Source organism: Hesperophylax consimilis, chromosome 22, assembly GCF_061612785.1.
Source record: "Hesperophylax consimilis isolate HC1 chromosome 22, BYU_Hcon_1.0, whole genome shotgun sequence".
Lineage (NCBI taxonomy): Eukaryota > Metazoa > Arthropoda > Insecta > Trichoptera > Limnephilidae > Hesperophylax > Hesperophylax consimilis.
In genome coordinates, this window is record NC_142857.1 from 2,089,435 (window position 1) to 2,110,744 (window position 21,310).

The window sequence follows — 21,310 nt, forward strand, 5'->3', positions numbered from 1 at the left end:
GATTAGACATGTATATACAATATAATAATTATTTTCAACAAAAATATGCGATTTCTTACCTTTAAAATAATGTTGAAATCCGAGAAATGTCAAACCGTTAAAAGCTGCAAAACACGCGTTTTTAATTCGTAATAACAGTAATATTATGTGTTTCCAGTACGACATTTTTTGTTCTATTCCTTATAAACAATATCTTCCTCAAGCAATATGCAAAATACGGGGCTATTTGGTTCGTAAAATCAAGAGAAATAAATGTTTTTTCTTCGTGTTCCTCCAGAAGAACTCTGGTAAGGAAAGGGTTAATAATCTTAATGCAGAGTTTGATATGGAATAAAGTACGTGGGTACCTACCGTATCGAAACGATTCTCAGATATCTGATAAAAGATTGATTATTTAGGTCGCATCTTGAATAAGTAAGAGTGATACCAACATTCAAAGGAATAGCTTGTCTTTTACATACGTGTACGTAGACGTGTACCTGGCGTTGCTAGGGGTTATCCTTAGGAGATAAGACATATATCAATATATCATCACGAACTTTTCTGTAAGCCTTTTTTAAGATATACAATTCCATAGTACATTATTTTGATGTATGACATAAGGTTTAGCCAGTGTTAGCAATGTAGTGCCCGAAAATATATGTTTACATCTTGATAAAATATCGACATTTCTCTACTTTCTATAAATATAATATGCATGTATCGTACATGCAAACCTTCCGAAAGCAATTCTCTAAATGATAGTAAAAACCCTCTCAAAGTCGTTGCGTAGTTTAGAAGAACTAAGCGAACAAACAGACAGACGCGGATAGCGACTTTATTTTACACTATTTAGTTAGAGAACCTGCTTTAAAATATGTATGCATGAGCAATTTGTTTTCTTTTTACTTATTTGTACATTTAAGTTTATAAATTGTTGATTATAACCTACACTCTTACGTTTTATCTTGCTTGTGATTCTTATCTTACAATCTATTTTGAATGTATTAATTGGTGTAGTTTTTATGGTTTTTTGTAGCGAATTATAATAGTTGTAAGACAATCTGTTTTTTTTTCTTTTACACATAAGTTATATACACAATTTCTGAACAAAAAAATACATACGTCTTAATGTTTTAAAGTAGTAAGTTATGGGAACCCGCAAAGGCACCGCTTGTGCTTGGGTAATATAAAAAATAATTTTAATTAATTGAAAATAAACTCCTTTAACAAAATAAAATAGTAAAATACAACGAACTTTTATGAACAGCGTTTCAACGTTCAACTCATCAAGCCATAATTTTAAGTGTTTTAAGTAATATTATATTTTATTGGTCATTTGTAATTGTTTGGTTATAAGATTGAACGTAAGCGGACCGATAAAACTGACCGTATTAGTGCTCGGTATTGTGAATTTTGCATGTATTTTGATGGTTTGTTGACGTCAACGGCAAAGGTAAATGACAAATGCTTTCAAATGACCGTATGGCTGTGTAGGGAACCATAGAAACCTTAATTGCCTCAACGTAAATAAATTTCTGAAAATCGGTTCGTACTTCTGAGGTCAATAAACGAGTATCGGTGCGCACGCGCTGTTACTATATTTATGAAGAGATGGGCCGAATTCATGGAACTCAAGAAGCCTGTGCAGATGATTTACATCATTTATAGAATTAACTGGGTGACGACCGGCGCTGTGGATGCCTATCACCTGGATGGAGGAATTTCCCAAATCGCTGACGAAGCAATTGAGTTTAACAGAGGGCGATGGATTTCGGAATAAATTCTACGAAGAAGAAAGGAGTGTAAGGAGTATATATGATGCGAATGCGAATGGTAGCAGAAGACGCGGACTCCAGAGGAATACATGGTACGATCAAGTGAATCAGATACTCGAGTCTGTATGAATGTGAATGAGGCAAGAAGTGTGCGCTAAGACCGAGTTGTTTGGCGGTCCGTCCTCTCTGCGTACCCCTGCGGAAACGGCGTGATGGTTAGTTAGTTAGTTCTATGACACAATATTGGAGTTCAATGAACAAAACTCGTCAGCAGCAGTAGTGGGATGAGGGATTTTGAGTTCATAAGACGTAACTTTAGTTAAACAGTTGATTTTATTCAGTCAATCTCAATCCTCTGAAAGACTGACGCGGCAGCCAGGCGGCTACTGACGTAACCATTACTCTTCATCATATTACGGAGCCACGACCATAGTCTGACTCCTACAATATTTCAATCCTAAATGGTATATTTTCATTAAGATTGTGGCTTCAATTAAAAATATGGCGCCTGATTGATGAAGGCATATCATTGAGAAAACTAAGATTCGCATTCCTTTAACCCTCAATGTGGCGAGAAATCCACTGCTGATTACTAACGCTTGTGCCCTGAGTGTGCCGACTAATCCACCGTGGATTTACTACTAGTTCGCCGCACTTTCCCCGGTTTTTGTAACATAATAGCATACTAAAATATTATTCCTGTATAAATTAGTTAACAATAATATTCCTTATTATGTTGTCTCAGTAGAGGTGAAGTCACAAGGAGGAAATCCATAATTTATAGGTTTATTTTGGCTATATAATACTTATGTACAAACTGAAATAAATGTAAACTGTCGACTTCCCGAAAATTAATAAATAAATAAATAGAGCAGATTCCATTGAAATAGAACAGACTCAGCATGCCCACATTGGGTTTGTGTATTAGATATGGCAATCGATCTGTTAATAACGCATTGTCAACAGACATATCGCCTTCCTTTGCACAGAACCAAGTAGGTTTATGAAGTATTGGGGTTCCAGCCCAGAGGTGACTCTCAAATTCAATTGTTGAACGTACTTGAGATTTGTGCAGGGTTAGCAGCTGGTCACTATTGAAGAATCTGCTAGCCTTATACAAGACGCCCATTTTTTTAGAAGCCAGATTTACACGGGCTTCTATGGAGCCCCAATACTTGAGCCGGATGCCAAAGTTTCAATATAAGTACCTATCCTGGGGAAAATACATAACACATATACTTACAAACATTTTTCCACAAATATATTTTTAAAATATCTGGTACAATTTACACATAAAACAAGTATGTTATTAAGAAAATGCGTTTACCCCTGGCACACTAAGGAGTACAAGGTCGCGGGAGGTCGTCGGCATTCCAAGGGTTAACACGTCCATATTTTTAATTGCGAGAACACAATGCGATTCTAAGGTTTAAACGTAAGTTCATCACCTCGCTAATTAAGTAATTTATTGTACGCCGCGCTGAATTGAAGGCACTTCACACATAATTAATACGCAACGCAAAAACTACATTTTAATAAAGAACGTACATAAGATTCTTCACGTGTCAAGAAATGATTTTTTTTTTTTTTTTTTTAATATTTTTATTTATTTTATAAAATACAGTATAATGTTTAAATTTACATAGTAAGAACATATTTCAATAAAAATTAACATGTTTACCTTTACAAGAGTCTAAAACTCGTGTGTAAAGAGAAAATAATAAAAACTTAACATACATATGTAAATAGAAGAAAAAAAGAATCATAAAAACATATAAAGTGAAGAGATTTTAGTTTTTTTATACAATAATTTATAAAATAATATATTGAGATATCATCGTCATTCTAATTCGTTAAATTATTTATTGTAGTGAAGTTAATTTTATTTTTAAATTTATTAAAGTCCGGTTCTAATCTCATCTCAGTCGTTAATTTATTAAACCATACCACTCCAGTGTACGTGTAATAGTGTTGTGCAAAACTGGTATGCATTAATGGAGTCCATAAGCGACCCATTGTATTTTGCCTATTGCTCTCGACACGAACCATGGCATGGTGTGACTTCTTATACAGATCTTTGTGGATTTGAAGTAGCGTATTTTTCGTATATGTATTTTTTAGTGATGGGACTTGAAAATCTTGGAAAAGTTGTAAGGTTGGGTAGTCTGATGGTTTTTTTATTAAAATTTTTATTAACAGCCTTTGAGTGATTTCCAGCGGTAAAAGTGATGATTTGTAAGCTCCCCCCCACGCAACGATACCATACTGTATTATTGAATGGGCTAGAGCGTAGTAAATATTTTTAAGAATTTTTAAGTTAAGTATATTTCTTAGACTAATAAATATGTAAATGAGTTTTCTTAATCTATTTATGATATTGTTTATGTGAGTTTTCCACTTAAGTTGACTATCTATTATTACACCTAAATATTTAATTTCATTTTTATTTCCTATGGATAAACAGTCATTATTTTGGCAAGTAGATTTTTTTGATATGCATTTTTTTGAATGTATTTTAATATTTAATGTAATAAAAGGGTTTATTTTGTTTATACTAAAAATTATATAATATGTTTTTTCAATATTTAATGTTAATAAGTTTTTATCAAACCATTCTTTTAACGTATTGATATCATTGTTAGCAATTATTTCAAGTTCATTCAATGAATTCGCTTGAAATATAATTGCAGTATCATCTGCATATGAAATGAGTTTTCCTGTTAATGGTAATTTAAAGATATTATTAACATATAATATGAATAGAAGAGGGCCCAATATGGTGCCTTGTGGTATTCCAAAGTCACTTGTGTTCGGTTCACTGAGAGTGTTATTTATTTTTACATATTGACTTCTAGAGTTCAGGAAACTTTCTATCCACATTTTGGCATTATCTATAATTCCTATTTTGTTAAGCTTCTAGAGTAATTTTTTGTGACTTATGCTGTCGAAGGCTTTCTTTAGGTCTATGAATATTGCAAGAGATTTTTTGCCTTTGTCTAGTGCTTGATGTATTTTTGTTGTTAAATCTATGATTGCGTCCTGTGTGCTTATTTTTTCGCGAAATCCAAATTGTTGGTCACTCAATATATTATTAGTTTCAATAAATTTTAGCAGTTGCTTTTTTGCTACCTTTTCAAAAATTTTTGAGATATTTGATAATACTGATATAGGTCGGTAGTTATTAATTTCTTTAGTATCACCTGATTTAAAAATCGGTGAAATAATAGTTTTTTTGTAAATAGATGGAAAGATTCCCTTTTTAAGACTATTATTTATGATATGTGTAATAGGTTTTTTCAAAAAGTTAAGATTTTTTTTCAGAATTTCAACGGTTATCCCATCAAAACCTGGTGCGGACTCAGTTTTTAGGTTTTGTATTATAACAACAGTTTCTTGTTCGGTTATCGTTTCGAATGTTTTTACCGTTTTATTTAATGAAGCTACTGGAATTCCTGATGTGGTGGTATTATCTATGTTGTTAGTTATTTCGTTTGCGAGATTTTTTCCGACATTTGAAAAAAAATTATTGAAAGCATTCGCACATAGTTTTGGGTTATCAGAAACTTGCATCATATTATTGTTAATGTGCAGTTTTAAAATGTCACTTGTCTTTCTTTTTTTATCAATTATTTCATTTATTGTTTTCCAAATTTTTTTACCACTGTTACCTGAATTTAACATCTTTTGTTTGTAGAATTCTTCTTTGGTCATTTTAATTAGTGCCGTTAGTTTATTTCTGTATTTTTTAAAGTGTAAAATAATCGAATTATTTAGTGGGAATTTTTTTGTTAGTTTAAATAATTTTTCTTTTTCTCTAATGGAAACCACTAGACCATGGGTAATCCATGGTTTAATTTTTTTGAATTTTTTTTTATATATTTTTTTGTGTATTTCACAGCTTGAATCTTTTATATGCTTTTGTAAGGTGTCATGAAATTTTAAAGCACTATTATTTACATCTTCTGTGCAGAGTATAGATTCCCATGTTTCGTGAGACAGTTTTTCATGAAGTATTTGTTGGTTTATCGATATTTTAGGCATGTTAGATTTATTACTATTATTAATGTTTTGTTTTTCTATGTTAAGGTTAAGAATACATGTATGATGGTCCGTTATGTTGTTTCTCCATATTATTGTTTGAAGATTATCAATGTAGTTGGAATTACACCATATGTGATCAATACATGATGGTATTTGATTATTAAATTCTCTAGTATATTTATTAATACAGGGTTTAAAATTTAAAGCGGTCATCATGTTAATATAATTGTCCTTTTCAATAGTGTGATTATTTTCAGCAATGTTAATATTAATATCGCCAATTAGAAAATTATTTGTACATTTATTATTTAAAATAATATTATTCAATTCTCCAATAAAACTGGATATAACAGCAGAGTGAGTCCTGTATATTGATATTATTTGTATAGGTAGTTTATTATTAATGCTCAGTCTTATAATAATACAGTTTGCATTAGTCATATTCGTTTCAGTAAAGAGTACGTCTTTAAATATCGTCTTCGTGTATATAACAATACCACTATTTTTGTTAATATAATGTGAGCTCTGAAAGTAGTTGTAATTGGGGAGAGTTTGATTTCTCTATAATATCTGCGTCACTCAATAATAACAACATTTTGATAAGTAATTTTTATGAAAAATCAGCTCAAGGGTGTTGAATAACGATTTATCACGTTTTAAAAATAATTGTTTCGAAAGTGAGTAGGTAAATACGTAGTTTAGTTACCTACCTAAAATAAGAAAAATAACTTTTTTAACCAGTATCGGCGGTTGTAGAATCTATATATAAAGCTATTTTTATATAAATAAATACTAGATGAGGCCCCGCCGTTGCCCAGACTTTGCACAGAGATCAAGACAAATTAAATTCTGCTTTAAGGGGTGCGAAACGGGGTTGGAATGTTTTTTTTGTAAATCTTATATAAACATTCACCTTCCTCTAGTTTTGAATTTAGGTGTGCGAAATTTCACCGAACAAAATTGTAGATTTGTATACAAAAACAAATCCAAACGGCGACACAGACAATCTTCTCTCTATATACAAAAATATATATGAAAATTATTCTCGCTTCATCTTAATCTTCTATATTCATACTTGAATTGTATAATTTAAAAAAAATACTGATTTTATTTTATCCGTCATTTTCATAATATTGTGTAAACAAAAACCTAGCTCTGTAAATTGCCATCTCAACACAGGCATTTCACACCTAGCGAGATGGACAATACGTCATCACTGTAAATAAATGTAATAATAATATAAAAAAATTAAATTCTAGCAGAAGTCCCCGGGTTGCAAGCGTTGCTCGGGTTTAGCACATATATTTTGGAAAACAGATGTTGACAGATACCTTTTTCTTATTTTTAAGGTCAAGTGTGCAAAACTTCCTAAAAATCAGAATAAAACTATAGATTTGTATAAAAAAATCAAATCCACTCCGGCCACAAACACACGGACACTATTTTATTTAGTGATTTAGGACTTGGCCAGCCGAGGAATTAAATGTGCGACGCCTGGGTGGGACCCAAACGCGATGCCAACTCAGCTACTGACCGGTCTATACAACCTACACCGGCATATTACCTATCTATATAAACAGATAGATTAATTTAAACACTAAGCTTAGGTAGGGGTGTTCCAAGCTGCATCACATTTGACGATCATCAAATCGTTTTCAGCACCATTTTGAATATTTTACAAACAAAAGTCTCCGTTAAATTGTGGCGACACCAAACAGTAACCAGGTGAGGGACCCTCGATAAAAAGCTACACAGTCGGTTTGGTGTCTCAACTGGTTCTGCCACATTATTATGCTTAATAGCTTGGCACCATAGTCCCAAATCAAAATTAAACATAGAAAATTTAAGCCAATCAAATGTTTCAGACAAAACCTTATGATTGAAGATGACTAAGGACGGGTTTCATAAAATTTGAACAATTCATCAATTTCGAAGTTAATTTTCAAGTTCTGTAAAAGTAATATTAAAGTTATGTTATTATATCAACATGGGCCAGTTGCTTCACAGAACTGAAATAATAATAGCACTTTTATAGACGACTCACAGTCCTCGAAAATTAACTCTGAAATTTGATGAATTTTTAAAATTCTCTGAAATAACCCGTCCTAAATGTTTCTCTCGGAAATGAGTATTTTAGTTAAGCGTGTAACTTGCCACGTGATTAGAATGGTATCGTAGAATAGTAAATATATTATTTATTGTTATTATTGAGTGATGAAGCAAAGGACTTCTAGGAAGAGAAAGCAGATTAATTTATGTGTTTATGTGAAAAGGGATTCCCAATATGTATATTATTCATTCTGACGTCCATGGAATGGGCGCATTCGAGATATCTGTCCTGTTCCGATAAACAATAACATGATATCTGATAAATGTTCCTTCTAGTGAATTAGTGAATCCTTTAACTTTGGGATGTCCCATTCCTTCTTTTGTAGTTATTCTTCATAGAAGAAATGCAGATAAGTTGATTTGGTTTGATGACTGGCGGTAATTCCAGGCCGTCCAACTGGCCACTCTAGACAAAGTTGGGGTAAGCAATTCCAGAGGCTACACGGAGAAAACTTCCTGTTAAATTATTAGTACTCCTGAAAAATACAGGATTGTAGGCCATCAACGAATGAATTGATGCGTATCCTGATAAACTAAGTGAAATACCAATGTTTTGTCACGATCCGTCCGAACACGGTTTACACATAAAAAACCGAACATTTTTGGATTTCGTCATGATATATTAAGACAAACGCAGGTTACCAACACTTGATCAGGAAGCGACCTGCAGTCCCGTTGTTAACAGGATTAATAATTATAAGAGCATTTTAATAAATCAGCATTACTTTTTTTCGCGAGGTGTGCAATGGACCGAGGACGAGGAAGTAGCCCAGGACAGGGACGCCGGGGGCCCTATCACAGTTGATTGATAAAACCCTACATCGTCATACTACCGCCGCCCCGGGAACCCTTTATTAGATAACCAAAACCTTTGCCATAGGTCACTACCATAGTGGTTCGCTACGTTTGGTGACTTAGCAGGGGAGCCCGGGTTCGTATAGTGAGGTATGTCCGGGTCTTCCATCCACCAACTGCGTGTCAGGTCAGATCGCGAGGGACTGGTTGAGGGAGACTCTTTGACCTCTCCAGCAGGACTCTCTGGGAACATCGTCTTACACCACCAGTGGGAAGGATGGATTCATACATCCGTCACTCCTGGCATACTGACCCCCAGATTCCTACCCAACCCTCATACCTTTTTCCTTCCCAGAACTTCCTCCCCTTCCTTTACTAAAACGACCCTACACGCAGCATCCCCAGAGATGACATAGACTCTGAGGGGAATTATTTTCCTCAGGGCCTCGTGTGTGGAGCTAATGTTCACAAAATACCTCAATGATTAACAACCTTTTTAGTGTCAAAAAGAACATGCAAACTACCAATCTATATTAAAGGAAATGTATTTAATATTGTAATATCTTAGTAAAAAAAAACAATGTAAATCGACGATAACCAATTTAGGAATGACAATCCATAAACAATACCCACCAGCGTTGCTATCGTAGGGAGATTTCTTATTTACTTAGATGATATCGGCTTGGCTATCGACACACAGCCGTGTGAATAATATTCTTTATAAAAGATAAGAATATTACCCATCTACGTATATATTAGATAAATATAATAGTTACCAATAATAATATATGTATGCATAATCAATTTATTTTCCTTGTGGTTCATTATTTGTTACTATTTTGTTATCAATTCAAATATTTAAGTTATTTTTCCTCCACCGCTCTATCTACTCATTTTTCTTCTAGTTACATTAGTATAAGTGAAACTTCTTGCTTAAAAAAACAATACTTTATTGAAATAACTAATAACATGTTTCCTAAATAAAAATTAATGAAGAAAACATAATTTAGACAATAATAGCTGACGTGTACCTGACGTTGCTTGACTTTTCTCTACTTTCTATAAATATAATATGCATATATATATATGTAAACCTTCCGGAAGGAATTCTTTAAATAATAGTGAAAACCCTGTCAAAATTGGTTGAGTAGTTTTGCAGAACAAAGCGTACAAACAGACAGACGCGAATAGCGACTTTATTTAAGAATAATAGAGATAATTTACTTTTCTTTTATACTCTTTATTTGCTAACGTTAGATGAGAATTAATTATGTGTATATTTTAACATCGTTAACAAAATAAATTCGATCTCAGTAACATAGGAGCAGCTTGATAGTTGAGATATTACTCCTATTGATTCCCGACGACGATAAAACATATTCACAAATGAACCATTTGTTAAACCGAATCTATACGAAACAGTATTTTGCAAGATCAATATTTTTTTCTTTCTGTATTTTTTATTAAAAAATCGAACACACGGAGAAAACTTACAAATATAAAACTGTTAATTTATGTAAAATCTGGTCAAATTATTCGTTTTCCTGTTACAAACGGGACTACAGGCCATTAACGAATAAATTGAAAGAGTTCCTAAAAAAGTATCAGTTAAAAGATAATGTTTTATGAGGACGGCGGATCACGTGTTCATACAAATGTTGATATTGATATTAACGTAATGATATTGTTGCATTTCGTCAAGATATTTACTAGGAAAAGAACACGTGTTCTAGATATATTCTGAATGACTAATATTTTAACAGGAAATCGGCATGCTATCACTTTTTTAAAGAAACATTTTTCTCCGTTCTCTTTCATGCTTAAATCGAGATTTTCGAATTTAAAACAACTTTTTATAACCAATGTACGGTATTATCAGCTACAGAGCCCTAATGAATCACCGAATTGTGTCTTGTTGCTAGGCCGCTAAACTCAATGATACGATGAATTCCTTTAGATCTAGGGAAAAATATATGCAACTATGAAAAAGACCAAGATTTATGGACGAATTAATTTTTCTTCAATTGGACTACCAGTGAGATAGGCCACGAGTCACCCCTGGTTCTGACTGTCACTCTAGTCTAGCCAGACAGTGTTGTGGAATGTTGAATATAGGAAGAAGAAAATGTGAAAGAAAGCTGAAAGATCTTCAATTAAAATTTATTACAAACGGATATGAAATATTATCTATTTTTGATAAATCTGGTCAAATTATTCGTTTTACAGTTAAAAATGGGACTGGAGGCCTATAACGAATGATTTGACAAATTTCAAAAACAAACTATCAGTAAAGGACGAATATGTTATGAATCAGGGGGTCGGCACACGTGTTCTTCAAAATAATAATAGTTTGGCATCTCGTCCGTTATATTTATTCGGACAAGGGTACCTGCGTGAACACGTGGTCAGATATATTCACAATGACTAATATTTTATTGGGAAATTACCATGTCACATTTTTAACAGTATTTTCTCGGTGTACAACAAGAAAGATAGCGAATATTATCAGCACTTATTAGGAAAATTTTGTCAAAATAGGTAATTATCTACCGATGTATTTTTAGTGTCCATTGTTCGTAATCGGACCAATCATTGATTACTTCGCCGTATTCGATAAAAAGAGTTTTTCTAGGTACACAGAGAACTTGTCTGCGCCTGTCTCCATGTTTCACTACTGTCGATTGAAAAAACAACAGTTGGGAATGTGTGTTTGTTTTACCAGTATTTCAGCGGAACGTACACGGAAGAAGTAGCGAATCGATCGCTGCACGGTCGAAAGACTCGCAAAATGCCTGCCCAATTTCGCTCAAAAATCGAAACTGGCCAACGTTCATAAATTATTTTATTTAACGGACCATGTCCAATTACAACTTATACCATATTAAACGAAGAAGAGGTGTTACAATATACGACTATTTAAAAAAATAGAGGTTTGACAAAAATAAGGCACAGAAACAATGTGAAGTCAAGACAGGAACAAAGTTTTGATTGATCACGACATCTGTCACATCTATACAAAATATTACTTTCGTAATAAGGTACGCAATGACGAAAATCATTGATTTACAACAAAAAAGGAACGGAGTTGAGACAAGTTTGGCCATTTTGAATATTGATGAATGGTACCCATAATTCGTGGAGTGTTGATTGAGGAAAAGGAATTCATTATTTCTGATTATTAATGAATTAATGTATGTTATGCTGCGTTTAAACAGGAGAAAATTTCCGCGAGCCAAGCAACGAATTATAGAAAGGAACCAAGGAAGTGCAAAGGCGTTTAGCGCCGTTTGCGGTTGCTTCGATACTTTCCCATAATTTGTGGTTCGGTTCGTTCTCTTTTGTCCTGTTTATACGCACCCTTATGAGACTGAAGGGAGTGGGAAGGGGGGAGAGATGAATAAGAGAAGGGTTGGGGCGTACTTGGCTTTTCAGATCTGGTCACTAAACACGGTATTTCAAACAACGTTTCAACGTTCGACGCCTACCGCTCGACAAGAGCCACTTTTGAGATCTTTACAACGTGTCTACAGTTTATAATGTCGTCCTAGAACCTACCAGAAGTGGTTCCTTGGTGTGTGCATTCAGTCTTCACATAACTTACAACGACATATGTGCCCCAGTAGTTGATATACGAAAGTACAAGCAAATCATATTTCCAGCGGGTCATTATTTTAGCTATCTTCTAGTAAAAGACTCCAGCGCAAGCTCAAACGGACGTGCATAATCCGTTGTGTACAAAACTATGTTTTACCATACCTACTATGGAGAGAGCATCGGGCGGTATCGACACAGCTCGACTAGCCAAAACGGTGACATGAGCAAGACAATCACGTGTTAGAGCAGTGCAGATATATAACTCATCACATGCATTATAGGTGCATGCGCGTAGCACCTTAAAGGCAATTGACTTTTGAACCATTTCGATCATGCGTAATCCAATGCGTCCGGATTTGTTATAGAATAATAATTTACAATGTTAGCGCTACAAAATTCACACATTGACACTCGTGCGCGGTGAATTTAAACGGTTTCGCAATATTTTCAGCGATAAGTTGCTTGTCCTTTACTCCCGAGATGATTATGCGATCGCTGACGTAGCAGTATTATTTACTCAATTATTTTACAAATGCAACGTAGTGGAGAGAATGAATTGCAGTAGGTACCCCCCATTGATTGATTTGCAAAATGCAAAATGCACTGCTGTCACGGGCCGCATCTGATACCTACGTAAGTTTCCCCTTTTCAAGGGTGTCGAGATCCTCTTTATAATCGGCTATAACAACAAAGACGATGTATATGATGTTGTGAACGGTTCCGGGGTCAAATAACAAGCAGCACGTAGACAGTGGACAGTAAACACGCGCCGATATAACAGGCTTTAGGGGAGATCCCCGCACCACCACACACCAAGAAAGAGATATTATTTATCTTTATACACATACGAGATTCATTTTTATGGATGAGAAAAGGCCTTATAGCAAGATGGGTCATCTACGTTCGGTATTACAGGCTATCATTTAAATGGTCAGCATGATATTGAGATTTTGGTCAACTCTAAATTTCGGTTGAGCAGCCACTTGTGGTCAGCAAGTACACGGAGACAACATGCTGATTTGAAATATTGTTAATTTATTAAAAATCTGGTAAAATTATTCGTTTTCCTGTTAAAAACGGGACTACATAACAATCTATCAGAAAAGCACGAATATGTTACGAGGAAGTCGGAACACGTATTACTAAAATAATAATATTTTCGCATCTCCTCCCATTATATTTATTCGGACAACGTCACCTACATGAAAACTTGTTCAGATATTTTCTGAATGACTTATATCTTACTAGGAAATGGTCATGCAGTCACATTTTTAACAGTACTTAATAAAAAATCCGTGCTCCTTTTTTTCAGTGTAGACAAAGATTGATCAGCAAATAATGTCAACTCCTAACCTAACCTAACCTTATCTTTATATTATAATCTTGCTCATAATACGGGCATGAGCCTAGTATGTTAGTTGAAAAAGTCACCAAAATTGTAATCTTTTAATATTAATAAAATTAAGAAGAAAAAAAAATATTTAAAAAAAAAAACCTAACCGAGTTTTTAACGTTTTGAATCAGATATTTTTTCACTGCTGACAAAAACATAGTATTATGTACAAATGATATAATAGATTTTTTTTCTCGCTAACCCAATACTATATTCAAATGGCGAACCATTTAAAAATTAAATGTTTTTTACTACATTTTTTTTTAAAGAAATTCAAACATTGCCAGGTTACGAATAACCTGACAATATTTGAAAATCTCCTACTACCACCACAGTTAGCTGAAAATGTTGCTTGTGTTGTGATGGAGGACTTAGCCAGCCGAGGAATTGAACACACTACGCCTGGGTGGGACCCAAACGCGATGTCAACTTGGCCACCGACCGGTCAACTTACTTCTAGTATTAATTATTTTAATTCTCAATATTATACTCCGGTAAAGGTATGAAGGCTGTTTTAGGAATACGAGGTAATAATGTTTTACCTGAAATTAAAGATGCCGCCAGACGTAAATTTTATAAATGTTTCCGATAAATCATTTTACAAAGCTCACATCTCTTTCACCTGACATAATCAATTAATTATGTAACAGCTTCGCCAGAAATTTTAACAGCAATTTTCCTTATTGAACAAACAACGCGGTGTGTTGTATTTTTCCCACGCGTAAATCGCAATTTCAAATTTGTATATATAGATCATAACAAAAATGAAGTTACGTTATTTGAAAATAGTTACTTGAAGAGTTGACTATTCATGAGAGACCTGTGAAAATTTCATAACGCCTGCGCTCACCTTTCGAGAGATTTGCTGCTTTAGCACACAGATTTTCCGCTGTTGATAATAATTTAAAAAAAGGTACCCGAAGAAGATTAGGTAAGTTATAGTTCATTAAATCACGATTTAGTGGAATTATTTAGAAAAAATAATTTTTAACGTGAAATTCAATCAAATTGTGTCATTTTCACGAGGATAATGAGAATTTCACAATTTTCTGGCAAATAAAGCGAATTTTTAACGCGTTTTTTTGGCATGAATTTCAAAATAAGAATGTAATATTTTATTTAATATTACTTTATCATGAATAGTTTTGAATGGTTATGACAAGCGCGGAAGAATAAAGTAACGCGATTTTTCTAGGACCCTACCCATGATATAGGTATTTCAGGGGTAAATCTTATAAATTGCAAATAGTTTTCTCACAGTAGGTTCATAAAAATATTAACATTAAAATTTATACAAAGGTCTTTAAAAAAAACTGCATAATTTATTTTTTTCTTAATAGAGGGGATGCATGAATTTACATAGATCACATTTATATTAATATTCTGTTTAGCGAATAAATCCTAATATATAAGGTTTTCCAATAAGAGGTGTTATTTTGAATAGCTCGCTATTTCGGTAGATGTTACTTTTGAAGCTGTCATTTTTTGACATTTGACAAGTAGAAACTACGCCATTAATAAAAATGGAACGATACACGCTTCACCCACGCATTACAATTATTAAAAGTCACTTGAGTGAATCAAATGCAAATCATCTTGAGTGATGAGGCCCATTTCCACTTCGGTGGCTTCGTCAACAATCAAAATTGTCGCATCAGGGGCTCGGAAAACCCAAGAGTTATTGTTGAAAAGCATCTCTTTTCTCAACGTGTGACTGTTTGGTGCGGTTTATGGTCCGGCGGAGTCATTGGACCTTACTTTTTCGAAAATGAGGCTGGAGCAACAGTTACGGTGAATGGATTGCGATTGGATCGATTGATGATTTTTTATGGCCGGAATTGGATGGTATTGATCTGGACAACGTTTACTTTCAACAAGACGGCGCTACGTGCCACACAAGCAACGAAACCATTGATCTTTTACGATTGAATATCAAAATAACACCTCTTATTGGAAAACCCTGTATAAAAATTCATCTGGCATATGTTGACGCTCGAAAAACTCCAATAGTCGACTGATATCGCTGAAAATTTTAACGTTTGTTTGAATGGTAGAAGTCGGGGACGCCTGAGGAATACTAAACGCAATATCTCTGCACTGGAATGAGATAGGGAGTAGAATTAAAGTCGATATAATGTAGTTTTTTAACAATAACATTGTGATGTACAGCAGTGAATGGAGAATGGAGAGATAAAAATGACGAAGCATTTGTGGGCGTGGAACATAATAATTATTTCATTATAATATTATTATCTTGATAGCTTCTTTCAATAATACGTATAATTATGTACGTGGTATTACTCACACGAGTTTTAAAATACTATCGTTCGGTATATTTTTTCTATTACCCCCTTGAAGCCGTAGTTACTCATATAGTTATCAAACAATAACACTTGGCTAATTTATGTATAGCATCATAATGATGACATGATCAAATTTACCGGTCGGTTAATTCACAAAAATAATAATTTTTTTGAGCAATAAAACGCAAGATAAAAGAATTGAAATAATTCATAACAGAGAGTGACTGAGTATTTCATCAAAATGAAAATTCAACACACCTACAAAAAGTGATATATAGTCATGAAAAGTGATGAAACAAAACTAGGTTAAATAGGTTACATAGGTAACTATTAAACTAAGTTTTTGTTTCATTACTTCTAATGACTATATCACTTTTTAATCTACAAACCTACACCTACAAAAAATGATATAAAGTCATGAAAAGTGATGAAACAAAAACTAGGTTAAATAGGTTACATAGGTAACTATTAAACATAGTTTTTGTTTCATCACTTTTAATGACTCTATATCACTTTTTAAATAAATAAATTCTTTATTCCAGTATGCGGGGAGGTTAGTGCAATCCCACACATCCCATAGAGGATAAAAGTACAGATAGTATTTACATATAGTAAAATAAATAAAAAGAGATTAAAAAATTAAAAATTAAATTGAAAATGAAATTAAATTAAAGCAGAGAACAACGGGAATCCATCGGATCTAACATTGTGGGAGCAAGTATCTTTCTCCAATGGTCTTCAATGCTCGATCCTGAAGTCAGACGCTATTCTATGATAAGAATGTTTCTGGAATGGTTTATCCTTTCCCTCAGTCCTGCAATCCTGGTTCTTAACAGAGCTGTAGATCCTGGAACTCGCCCTTAAAGGTGTGTTGAATTTTCATTTTGATGAAATATTATGTAACCACCCCATTGATGTATTTGTATATATGTATTTAGTCTATGAACCACCCTAATATTTATATGCAAATTAAAAAAATAAAATGTTACTAGATTATATGTTCAAAAGTGTTAGTATAAATAGTACAGTCCATGGCTATCCTACGAGACGCTGCAACGACTTTAGACTTTCTTTAGACAAATTTATCGACAACGCAAAACAATATTTATTATAAAGGTTTCAAAATGTTCAATAAACTCCCTTTAATTGTTAAGGAAGTTTTCGTGGGTTATGTCTCAATGTTGTGAAGTACAAATATTAGTACGTACGTAATGAAATATTTGTATAGAAGTTAGTACTTAATAATTAAGTTTAATCGCGGCCGGTTTACACAATTCGGGCGGCGGGTTTTGGTACCGCCGCCCCGGGAACCATTTATTGGATAACCAACACCTCTGCCATTGGTCACCCCAAATGTGTTTGGTAATTTAACGGGGGTCCCGGGATCATCGGGTGAGGTGTGTTCAGGATGCGCCTGCCCGCCAGCTACGTGGCGTGCCAGATCGGGGGAGGCTGGCTTGGGGAGACCCTTTGACCTCTCCAACTGTTCTCTCTTGAGCCATGGCCTAGCGCCCAGTGGGAGCGATAGATCATTCGTCCATCACTCCTGGACAGATTGATCCCTAGATCTACCCACCCCTCATTTTCCGTCTCAGAACTTCCTCTCCTTTCTTTTTCTTAAACTTACTCTCCACACAGCATCCCCAAAGATGAAATAGCTATGGGTTAGTGTAAAAAAAATGATAAAAAATATTAATGATTTATTCATCATTAAAAATTTTTTTTTAAGAAATACTCCTTCCTTTCCTTAAAAAGATCCTCCACACAGCATCCCCAAAGATGTCATAGGCCCCGAGGGGAATTAATTTCCAATGCAGAAAAAAAGAGTTGGTAAATAAATGTTAATTATTGAAATAAATAACAATTTTTGTTAAATATAAACCTCAAGAATTCTCTATGGAATAACTTGAAAATAATGTTTTTTTCAACCTGGCAATTCAGATCTTACGAAACACAGTAAAAGCCATTTCAAGCGACACGTTTCGATTTTGAATGGTGCCCTTCCACCGGGACGATACCGAGAAAATGCTCGAGAATACTAGATCTTACCATTCTACAATATGGTGAAAAAGGCATCATTCAGAATCCAAACGTTGCTTTAAATGGCTTTAGCCGTGTTTGCTGACCAGACCTGAACAGCCGTGAACTTCCTGACCTCCTCTTCCCAATCTCCTTCCCTAGTCAAATGGCTCCAGACGGTTGGGAGGAGTTGGGACTCTTGTGCGGTACTCACACAGAAATTAAAAATAAATAAAAATTATATTATTCACAAATTAGGAGACTTCTGGCAGTGAAGAGGCTAGGATATTCGCACAAAATTATAAAAACCAGTGATCAAAATAACTAAAATCATTACTCCAACCATCAACCAACATCAAAAGCACTTTATCAACCACCCATAAAGGCTGTTGTTTGTTGAGGCTATGAAAAAACCGCTAATATACGAATAGTAGATCGCGTATATATAGCCAGCCCCGAGATACGCTCCAATCACAAACAGTTGAGCTATAGCGTTGTGAAGACATAGGTACTACTTCATACATTTGTGGAGATTATAAAATAATCAACTTAGCGCAAATCAAAAGTGCCAGTTTGTGCCGACTGTGTAAAAAGTTTCAAGCTGAATACCAAAGCTGTTGTAATACTGGTGCTGACGATGTCTATCGTCATATTGTTACTGGTTGGGATATCCCTGGTGGGGTGGAGTGCCACACACGTTGTGCCAGAGGGTAAGTTCGTTTTTTTATAATACCTGTCATACACGTATAATTGAAATTTTGTCATAAGTCAATAACGATATTGAGATATTTAAAAAAATCATAATTCCTAAAAATGGTGTTTTAAATGAGAAACCTTATTTTTTTAAATTAAAATTTATTATAATGAAAGTGGCTCAGGTGAATAAACAAACTAACATTTAGGTACTAGAGATTTTCCCAAATTTTATAGTTAAAAGAAACACATAGTAATGGCGCGCTTGGGATTCTCTTAAATTTTAACTCTTGACAGGCCGAGATGCGATACAAAACGTCTATAACCAAGTGGGACTTCCGACGACCTCATGCATTTTCTGTCTTATGGGCTCTTAAACTATAGAAATCCCAATTATTCAGTCAATTTTTAAATTCTAACTTATGTATTTGCGCAGAAATAGGTAAAATACTAAAATGATACGTCAAGTATTTGAGCTAATATAAGGAGGATGGTAATTTTGGGTACTTCCTACTCCCCCACTTGGCTGCGGGATAGTTAATGAAAATGCAAAATTAACACTATTTCAACTCATTTTCAACGTTTTTTGTTTGTGTAATAATAGACAATACAGGAGGGAGTACGTGGGTAAAGTGCACTAACTTCGGGGTGTGATTCTACAAGATTTTAGACGTAAAAAAACTTTTTTGAAATTTCAACGTTTCAGGTAGATTTAGGAAAAAAAACTTAAATTGTTTGTATGGGAAAATAAATATTCTTCTATGGAAAAAAAATGTTGAAATTTCTAAAAAGTTATTTATCCATTTTTTTCTACCATCATGAATCACCTCCCAAAGTTAGTGCACTTTACCCCCGGACACCCTGTATTTGAGTTAATTCTCTATTGAAACAGGAGCAGACCACAATAATTATTTCTAAAGAAATTGATCACTATCTCAAAATCAGCATTTTTTACTTGTGTCCTTGTATCATGTTTGTATCCTTTGCAGTTTAATATAACTATAAATTTATTACAAGATAATACATTTCAAAATGATAACAAATTTATAATATAATATTCCCAGTGAGTTTACAAAACGCATTTCGGGATAATGATAGTGGGATTACAAATTATTGTCCAAAATTGATCAAATTGTCCTCCAAAAGAAAGAAACAAACTCATTATTTTCGATTGCAGGGATAATTGGAAGTTTCTATTTTCGCACTTATAATATATCTATTATTTACACCTGAAACTACACAACATAAAAATGCTCAAGCTGGAATATGTTAGTTATCAATTTATGAAAAGAAACAAAATATTAATTTATCTAAAGAAGAGTGTCTGTGGAGTGTCGGGAGAGGAGTGGATTTTATTTGACACGTTTTATTCTGAGATTGATGGAATTTAGCACACCTGACCTTCAAAACAAGAGCACCTTATCTTCACCGCTTAGCAGAATTTTAATATTTCTTGACGAAATTTTGAACACTTGACGTTCATAATAAAAGGAAAATTACTCTCTACATTTGATTTCGAAAAACTCTGCGTAAAGCACACTTATTGTATGTCCAGAATAATTTATTTCTTTTGTAAGAAACAAACAGCTTTTACATAATATACAATGATAGATATAAATATACAAATTAACTGAAGTCAAGGCACAGAAGTTTCTTATGCTAAAGTTCATTGGAAATGAAGTTTTAATATCTTAAAATTAATTTGGTGTTAAAGGAAGGGGAGAGGAAGAGGAAAATAGGAAGAGGATAGGAGAGGCTCCCTAAACATTCCATACTCTCATATTAATAATCGATCGATCGTACGCATTACTTCATATCGATATTTCTTTAGGTTATTACCAAAAATGTCAATGCTGTAAAATTTTTTATTATATTGTGCACATATACGAGGAATTGGGAAATTTTTTCGAATGTTTGTTCTACACTACGGTAGATAAAATAAATCAGATTGTCGGGTTGATCTAGACGGATTATTAAATTGGGAAGTTCTGGTGAGTCCAGACCGTTATTTAGGATTTTAAACAATAAGATTTGATCAAAAATTAGACGTCGTGTTTGGAGGGAGTTAAAATTATGAAATTTAATGGATTCGGTATAATTTGAGATGTGTAAGTTTAGCTTATAAATTACGTGTTTAAAATTTTTTTTTTTAATTCTTTCTATTCTTTCGATATGGGCTTGGTATAAAGGAATCCAGATCGGTGTACAGTGTTCCAGGTGCGGGCGAATATATGAGGTGTAAAGGGAATATAGAGTGTTTATGTTGTGGAAGGGTTTTGCTATGCGAATTATAAATCCCAGCATTTTATTTGCTTTGTTAATGATGTCATCAGTGTGTTGGATAAAGTTTAATTTAACATCCAGTGTTACCCCAAGGTCCCTGATATATTTTACTTCATTGATGTGTGTGCCGTTTAGTGTGTTTACAAAGGATATTTTATTTTTATTACGTGTAAATGTTAATTTATTGCATTTTGCGACGTTAATAACAAGTTTGTTTAATTCGCAATACACATTATAATATTTTTGAGAAAAACGTATTTGCATGTGTGATTCATCGTGTCGTTCAGTTACATTACATAGTAATTGCAATAATTATGAATATG

General features: G+C 33.7%; 2 protein-coding genes across 3 annotated transcripts in view; one reads left to right on the top strand and one right to left on the bottom strand.

Moving 5' to 3' along the window:
- LOC149412609 (trichoplein keratin filament-binding protein) overlaps positions 1-21,310 on the bottom strand; it is a 223,230-nt gene that overhangs the window by 42,734 nt on the left and 159,186 nt on the right. The gene's annotated exons all lie outside the window — the stretch shown is intronic.
- LOC149412610 (peptidoglycan-recognition protein LB-like) overlaps positions 18,503-21,310 on the top strand; it is a 42,657-nt gene continuing 39,849 nt past the window's right edge. For both annotated transcript variants that reach the window (XM_089645544.1, XM_089645543.1), the window contains exon 1: positions 18,503-18,721. In XM_089645544.1, coding sequence (XP_089501670.1) covers positions 18,649-18,721 — 73 coding nt within the window. In that variant the 5' untranslated portion in view covers positions 18,503-18,648. The remainder of the gene's footprint in view (positions 18,722-21,310) is intronic.